Source organism: Rhinolophus ferrumequinum, chromosome 11 (genome assembly GCF_004115265.2).
Source record: "Rhinolophus ferrumequinum isolate MPI-CBG mRhiFer1 chromosome 11, mRhiFer1_v1.p, whole genome shotgun sequence".
NCBI classification, from domain to species: Eukaryota; Metazoa; Chordata; class Mammalia; order Chiroptera; family Rhinolophidae; genus Rhinolophus; species Rhinolophus ferrumequinum.
Window position 1 is genome coordinate 46,349,117 of NC_046294.1, and position 8,468 is coordinate 46,357,584.

Here is an 8,468-nt window from a genome sequence, read left to right on the forward strand (position 1 = left end):
AATTTACATATATCATCTTACGTCACTATTATTGTGTTTATATACAATACCTGGATCTGCGATAACTTAAGTGATGCCCCCAAGATCACAAATCTATTAACTGTTGGAACCAAGAATGTTCTTTATTACTATTATATTACTTTTGCTATTTGTACAAACTGCAGAAAGTTACTACGTCCTTCAGTTCTCAATTTCCACATGAAATTTTCATGTCTATGCTTATTAGCACTACATTTCACTGCCATAAATGATCCCGCTTGAGATTTCTATCACTGCCTTCTGTGTTTGGCACGTAGCCCATGTAGGAATAGTCTTCCATACATCTAATCAGATTTCACTTTCATACACTGTGGTTTTTATGTGCCCTTGTTTCAGAAATAAGTTTCCCATCTCTATTCTAAGAAAATGTCTTAACTCTGACTATCAAGAGCTTGGAATTTGATGTACAATAACTAACTATAAATATATATTTTCCAGTCTCCTTGTGCTTCCCAGTATCTTCGAATGAAGTCTCACTGTAACATTTCCAATGGTTCCATTGAGTTTACACCTGCAACCTTCACCCTTGTTGGCATCCCAGGGCTGGAAGCAGAGCATATCTGGATATCTATCCCCTTCTGCGTGATGTACATCATCATCTTCATAGGAAATGGCCTTATTCTTCATATCATCCGGATTGACCCTGCTTTGCATCAGCCCATGTACTTCTTTCTTGCCATGCTGGCTTTTGTTGAACTTGGTGTCTCTGCTTCCACCATGCCTACTGTGTTAGGTATTTTCCTCTTTGGCATTCATAATATCAGTTTTGGTGGTTGTCTGCTCCAGATGTTTTCCATGCACTCTTTTACCCTTATGGAGTCAGGTATTCTTCTGGCTATGTCTGTAGACCGCTTTGTGGCCATCTACAGCCCACTGCGCTACACAACCATCCTGACAATTCCCCGCATCACTGGGATGGGTGCCACCATTGCCTTGCGAAGTTTGGTACTCATGTTCCCACTGCTCTTTCTCCTGAAGGGTCTTCCTTTCTGTGGTCACAACAACCTCACACACTCTTACTGTCTCCACTCAGATCTGATCAAATTGCCTTGTGCAGACACTCGCCCCAATAGCATCCTGGGTCTGTTTGTGATTACCTCCACTTTTGGGCTGGACTCATTGCTAATCATGGTTTCTTACCTGCTAATTCTTCACACAGTACTGGGAATAGCTTCTGGGGCAGGGCAGTGGAAGGCACTGAACACATGTGTTTCACACATCTGTGCTGTGCTTGTATACTATGTTCCCATGATCAGCCTCTCTTTGTTGCATCGCTTTAGGCAGCATTTATCTCCACTCCTACAGACTGTCATGGCCAATGCATACCTCTTCTTGCCACCTGCGGTCAACCCCATTGTCTATAGCATCAAAACCAAGGAAATTCGCAATAGCATTGTTCGTATACTGCCTAGAAAAAGGGGTGAGGTCTAAACAAGACAAACAATACCCTGAGAACACAGGGACTTGCATCAGACCTATTGCCTGGATATTAGCCTTGCAAATGGAAGAAATTACATAGTTTGTTATTGTTTATGAATGAGCTATAAGCTTTAATATATGGAGAAAAGAAAAATAGTTCTTTTTTCCCCATGAGAAGAGAGAATGTCATTACCCTGAAGTAACATTATCAAAAGAGACATGAGACCAAAACTTTTTTTCTGTTTAGGATACCATTTGTCTATAGAATCCTGGAATATTCATTTATTTTTCCTTCTAGGAATAGTTAGAATGGGTCCTAGGAGATTTCTGTTTCCAGGTATGTGCAATTTAGTGATACATATCTGTTAGTGAAAAGAATCAAGGAACAAAATAGTGTGTATTGTATTATTGCCTTTATATAAAGTTGTGCAACAAATATAACTAAGTTAGTATCAAAAACAACAGAACAATGATTGCTTTTGTTGGGTGTACAGGTAAGGGAACGACTACAGAAAATATGGCGAAATTTTTTTGAAGATGGAAATGCTCTATGTTGTGTTAGGGATGATGTAAGTCAAAATGGTACAGATAAATTTGCACATTTCAATGTATGTCAATTTTACCTCCAAATCTCTAAATAATACTACTACTACTAATAATAATATACCAAAAACAATAATTATTTGGTTACATAGTGGGTGGAAGTATAGAAGATACAAGAATGGCACAGTGTTGATAAGTATTGAAGCTGGGTGATAGGTAGATGGAGATTCATTATAATAGTCCGTTTACTTGGTACATGTTTGAAATTTTTGTATTAAATTTTTTTTAAATACTAATGGTGTTATATTAAGTCTTCATTGAATGTGTGCCATGAAGCAGAGATAACTTTCCATTGATCAGAATGATTTGGTCAGGAAAAGATTTGCCTTTAGGAAAACACTTTATTTTTAAAGAGCTAATGGTTAGAAAAAAAAAATAACAACCTGAAAATACTGGTTTTAAGAGGAAATGACAAAAAAAAAAAAAAAAAAAAAAAACCGCCCCTACTTTTGTAATAGTATTGCATTGCTTAACATGGATCACTCGGTAGTAGACACCTTTATCAAATATATCTCAACACCAGTCTAGTTGCTAAAGGATTTTGTTTTACTTTCTAAACCCCCACATCATCAGAAATATCACCTAAGATCTTCTGGGTCAAATTTCCTTATGGTTATAATAAAGAAACTTTAAAAATAGCAACTTAATGTTATTTATAATGTTTTATTATATGTTATTCATTTTAAGGTATGTGGATATCCAGTTGTTTCAGCATTATTTGTAAAACAAACAAGAACTATTTTTTTCCTCCATTGAATTACCTTTACACTGTTTTTGAGAATCAATTGACATTATGTGGGCATTAATTTCTTGACTCTGTATTTCCTATGAGTTGTCAGTGATTGTGGCAATATGATTCTCTTAATTAACTATAGCTTTGTTAAAATAAGAGATGGACCGAAAATATGTATAATTGATTTTACTCTGCTCAATACCTAGATTGTCAGATTGATATGTGCTTCATAATGAATATATATGAATTTTATTTTTGGTAAAGAAATTAGAATTGATGATGTTTTAAGGAATATTCAGTAGTCTAACCAAAAGAAGAAAAGAAAAGAAAAATATAGATATGACTAAGGTATGAAGGTATTTTGAAATATTATAATGAAGTGGAAAAAATTGTTTACCCATCCTCTAGGTAAATGAAGTGCTCAAGGACAGTTTTTCAAAGGATATGTAGTATGAACTGAAGTTTGGATTAGATATGTAGGCCCTATGTATCTGAAACAGAGTGAAGGATACAGTGAGAATCTAAGTTGGACATATTTTTAAAGAAGTTGCCATATTGAAAGTGATAACTAAATTATTTTATGTAGATAGAATCACTAGCAAATTTGTATAGTTTGAGGATATGAAAAGAACCCAGGATAGAACTTTGGGAAACACCAAAATTTAAATAAAATCAATAGAAGAGGAGGAGAGGAGTAAATCAAAATGGTAAACTAATCTAAATTGTTTGTTGGTGACTGAAGAATAGGCTGAAGATTAGCTCAGATGCTAAGCTGGCCTCTGAATCAATTCCATTCAACAGAAATCGGTAATGTTGTGCTATGCTCCTTCATGGAAGAATTTCTGGAAAGAGTATTTAGGATCCCTTGACCTTTCATCCTTGTCTCTTATTCTCTTTGAAATCCATTGTGAATGCCATCCTCCATCTCACTGAAAGCATTCTTCCTAAATTTGCCAACATCTCAACATTACTATATCAAGTACCTCTTAAGGCTAGGTATATAAAAGAAAATCTATTACAGATACCAGGGAAAACATGTTAAGGAGAAAGCTATCATGTATATAAGTCTTCCTTAGAATTATCATTTGTTCTCATGATAAAACATATACTAACTTGTCTCCCCGTATTTCTAAAAATTTGAAGGTTTATGTCATATGTTTTTTTTCTTTCCATCAAGAGTACTTGACAACATTCCTTCACATATATGAGGCATATAAAAACTGCTTTTTGAAAGAAAAGAGGAGGAATAGAGGAGAGGGAAAGGTATAAGGGTGGGGTGGAAAAAATTTAGTCAAATGTGCAAAAATTTGTTCAAAGCTCAGTATGGTAGGGTTTTAAAAGGTCCATCATAGTTATCATTTTGAGAAGTTACTGAACTTACAAAAATAGCTTCAATGAAATAAAAAAACAAAAAACTGAACAATGAGACTGCAAGAGAATTAAAGGTCAACGTGTAATAAACGAACACTTATGGATACAGATTTTCCTTTCCAGAAGTACCTTAGTGAAAGGAGGGGACACAAGGATATTTGTTTAAATAGAATTCATTGGTGGGGAACATGTCTACAAAAATTTTAGATTTTTTTTTTCTCAAAGGAAGACAGAAAAAAAATAATGTAGCTTATAAAAAGAAAACTTGTGTGTATTCATTTCTCTGCATTTAGTCTGTGAGAAAAAAGAAAAGATGTCTGCAAGTTGTAGAAATGATTTCAGGTGTACTACGTGTGGATGAACCCAAAAGGACTTAATTAAAATCCGTTGGGTCCCTCGTGGATTCCATATTCATAATTCCTCCTTCACACATTCATTAAGGAATATTAAAGTTGGTGGCTAGCAGCTTTTTTCTCCAAGGTAAGTTGAATAAATTTATGCTGTGCCCCTGAATAATAGACCTTGCCATGAGTTTTGGTGAAGGATGAACGCACCAACGTGATCTCAGATTTGTAGAAGAGGCAGAGTGTCTGTATTGCAGAGACAAAAGAAAAGCATGAAAGGCTGTCCCAGGGATATCCACATTTTGGCAGATGGCTCCAGCAGCAAATGGATTAGAGTTCAAGACATTGACTGGATGCTGTTACAGAGGGTGAAGATAGAAAGAAAAGGTAATGAAGAACACACAACACACAGGACTGAGACCAGAATATCTCAGGAGGAGAAAAGCACTGATGCTTGATAGTGATATGAAGAACTGACGATACAGTTCAGGTACCTGGTAAGAACAGAACTGGTTCCCAACAACAATTGGTAAGTCTCACTTTTCCCAAGTTTATCCCTATAATTGTTCATTACCATCTTTTCCAATAATAATGACTACATCCCACCAGTTCTGTACTCACTTCTGAAATACCTACTCTCCCACCTGCCATCCCACTCTCAGTTTCTGTCAGGTAATGCTCACATGTCAGCTCTTTATTCTTGAATAATTTATTATGATTGTTCTTAAAAGATTCTTATTCTAATTCTGATTACATTTGAGGGAGAAAAATTTTACCCCTTATATAGTCAGTGATCTATGGATTGGGGTGTCATGGAATTAAGCCTTGAAGAGCAAACCTATGGAAATCAAAATACTGAGTTGACTGACTTATCTATCCCAAATATATCAGCTGATAGAGGCTTCTTGTCATAGAATGACACTTGCTGACTTGATTTCTTCATTTGAGGTTTTGGTGCATAAACTACAGCTGCTTCTTGAATTACTAGCATATTCAGTGACATTCAGTACAAAGTTAACTGATCATTAGCTTGATGACATAAAGTAACTTTATTGAAAAGTCTACAAAAAGATGAAATAATTTAACCCTATTTTTCACAAAATCACAAACACTTCTCTAATGCATGGCTTGAGAATTTTTTACTTCAAACTATGTAATATAAAAAGTAATGATTATGATCAGGGAATTTTCATATAAGGCATAAGAGACTAAGTTTTCAGATAATTCAGTAATCAGTGAATTGAGAAGTCATTAAATTCTCTTCAGTTGCTCTACACTCCTCTCCCGAATCATCTCTTGTATCCTGAGTTCTGCCCTCTGTCTTCTGTTTCTAGTTCTATATGTAGTATTTGATTCATTTTAAGAAACCTGTATTTACCCTTTATTTTCTGTTACCTTTTATGCCTGAGCTCACAAAATGATGTGTGTTCCAAATTATCTATAGTTCGTTAAGAATTAATGAGCCTAAATTGGCCAAATGTCTCGCTAATGATAGCTCTGAACATTTTAACCCAAGAAACGAGACCCTCTTCTGACTAAGCTACCCATTTCCCAACATCCTGTAGTTGTCAAGAATGCTCCTCTTGCCCTTCTACATTGTTGCTGTCAGTTTCCTTTCTCCTAGAGATTCCTCCCCTCTAGATATTCTGCACAGTGTATTATAGAATTTGAGTTATTTTATGCAAACATCTACTTTTAAGGATTTCAGCTGTATATAGGCAAAATAGAATACAGTTTTACTAGCAATGTAAAAAGTAGCAAGGAACTTTGACCCAGACTTTACAAAAGTACATGGATTTGAACGATCTTTTCTAAAGCTCTTCCTTCACATTATTTTGAAAGAACATCCAGTCTTACACAGATACAGATAATATAGATATATATAGAGAGAGTTATAAATATGTTATGATCTTGGGTGTCAACTTTCTCTTTCATAGTGAGGCTTTTACACTATTATAATAGTCAGAGTCTGAAAATTTGCTCGTCCAAAACAACTATTCCTTACTTAAAGGCAACTAGAATACTAAGATAGCTGGAATGTGGGATATGGAGAGATTCGTCAAACTCAATTTCCAAGCAAAATAAACAAGTCTAATTTTTTTTTTTTTGTCCACAGGTCTGGAAAGGAAATGATGGACAGGTCAGCAGTTTAACGCCTTTTCTAGGTGATATTCCTGGTTCTAATGCAGTTGGCCTGCCATGCACAAAACATCTTATTGTATTACAGTGTTTGTGGATGCCTTTTCCTGAAAACAGGGATGTGTCTCTATGGATCTGTCTTTTCCCTCAACAGTATCAATGAGATGAATGATATGATCTTAGAGTTCTACCCAAAGCACACAGACTTCATATGATGACTTTGGATAAAAATAGGAAGTAAAAGAGGAACACTAGTACTACTAACCTCTTTTGTTTGTATCAGGAGGCCCAAAGATACTATGTCCATTTCCAACATCACAGTTTTCATGCCTTCTATGTTGACATTCATAGGGATCCCAGGCCTACAGTCTGTGCAGTGCTGGATTGGGATTCCCTTCTGTGCCGTGTATCTCATTGCTATGATTGGAAATTTCTTACTTCTGATCATCATCAAATTGGAACGTAGCCTCCATGAGCCTATGTACATTTTCCTGGGGATGTTAGCAATCACAGATATTGCCCTTAGTACCAGCGTTGTGCCCAAGATGCTTGGAATCTTCTGGTTTCATGTACCAGAGATTTATTTTGATACCTGCTTGCTTCAAATGGGGCTGATCCACACATTTCAGAGCATAGAGTCAGGCATCCTGCTGGCCATGGCCCTGGACCGTTATGTGGCTATTTGTTATCCTCTAAGACATGCTGCCATTTTCACCCACCAGCTGGTCACCCAAATAGGGGCTGCGCTAACCCTCAGGGGTGCCATTCTAGTAACTCCATCCCTAGTACTGATAAAGTGCCGGTTTCAATTTTATCACACAACAGTCATCTCTCACACCTACTGTGAGCATATGGCCATTGTGAAACTTGCTGCAGAAAATGTCCGGATTAACAAAATCTATGGTTTATTTGTGGCCTTCACTGTTGCAGGGTTTGACCTCACATTCATCACACTGTCTTATGTACAGATATTTATCACAGTTTTTCGTTTGCCCCAGAAGAAGGCTAGGTTGAAAGCATTCAGTACTTGCGTTGCTCACATCTGTGTCTTCCTACAGTTCTACCTCCTTGCCTTCTTCTCCTTCTTCACACACAGGTTTGGTTCTCACATCCCCCCTTATATCCATATCCTCTTTTCTAGTATTTACTTGCTGGTCCCTCCATTTCTCAATCCACTCGTCTATGGTGCAAAGACCAAGCAGATTCGCATTTATGTGGTAAAAATGTTCTGTTCATAAAATCCACTGTGATTAATACCACCATGCCTTCCTCTTTATGCAATATTAGTGATTGCTCACAACAAAATAAACAACATAAAACTCATGTTAGTTGAGATGCTTGAGTTTTTATTTGTTTTGTGAAATTTGCCAGGATGGTAGTTACTTTTCAGATCATCATAACCGGCAACAGCTATCAATCAATAGGATTGTAGATCTTATCTGTGTCATGAGAGAGAAGTGTAGAAAAATAAAAAATAGTGAACATATGTTGTTTCCTTCCTCTTTCTTTTTTTCTCTCCAAAAGGATTCATGAATTATGCTTCTCTCACTGAATTTAAGTGCACCCAAGGCTCATTGTTTAGGGGTGTCCAGATACTCAATGCAAACCACTTGTTGACTCTGTGTCTTGATAATCGCCATCATCATAAAGAGAAAATTAGAGGAAATATGTTTTAACCATACACAATTCACAAAAACAAACAAAAAACTTTATGGAACTGATGAAACAATAAAAATCTAAAAAAAATTAGCATATTTTCATGGTCATTCTGGGAGATACAGGCTCAAAAATTAAGAGAACTCAACATTTCATTTTACACA

The 8,468-nt window shown here is 36.1% G+C and overlaps 2 protein-coding genes across 2 annotated transcripts; both read left to right on the plus strand.

The window, feature by feature from the left end:
- Positions 1-504: 504 nt before the first annotated feature.
- LOC117029715 (olfactory receptor 51I2) lies at positions 505-1,470 on the plus strand. The gene has a single exon (XM_033118915.1). It carries the CDS (start codon positions 505-507, stop codon positions 1,468-1,470), a length of 966 nt encoding a protein of 321 aa, XP_032974806.1.
- Positions 1,471-6,947: 5,477 nt separating this feature from the next.
- On the plus strand, positions 6,948-7,886 carry LOC117030945 (olfactory receptor 52A1). Its single transcript, XM_033121212.1, has one exon. It carries the CDS (start codon positions 6,948-6,950, stop codon positions 7,884-7,886), a length of 939 nt encoding a protein of 312 aa, XP_032977103.1.
- The last annotated feature ends 582 nt before the right edge of the window (positions 7,887-8,468 follow it).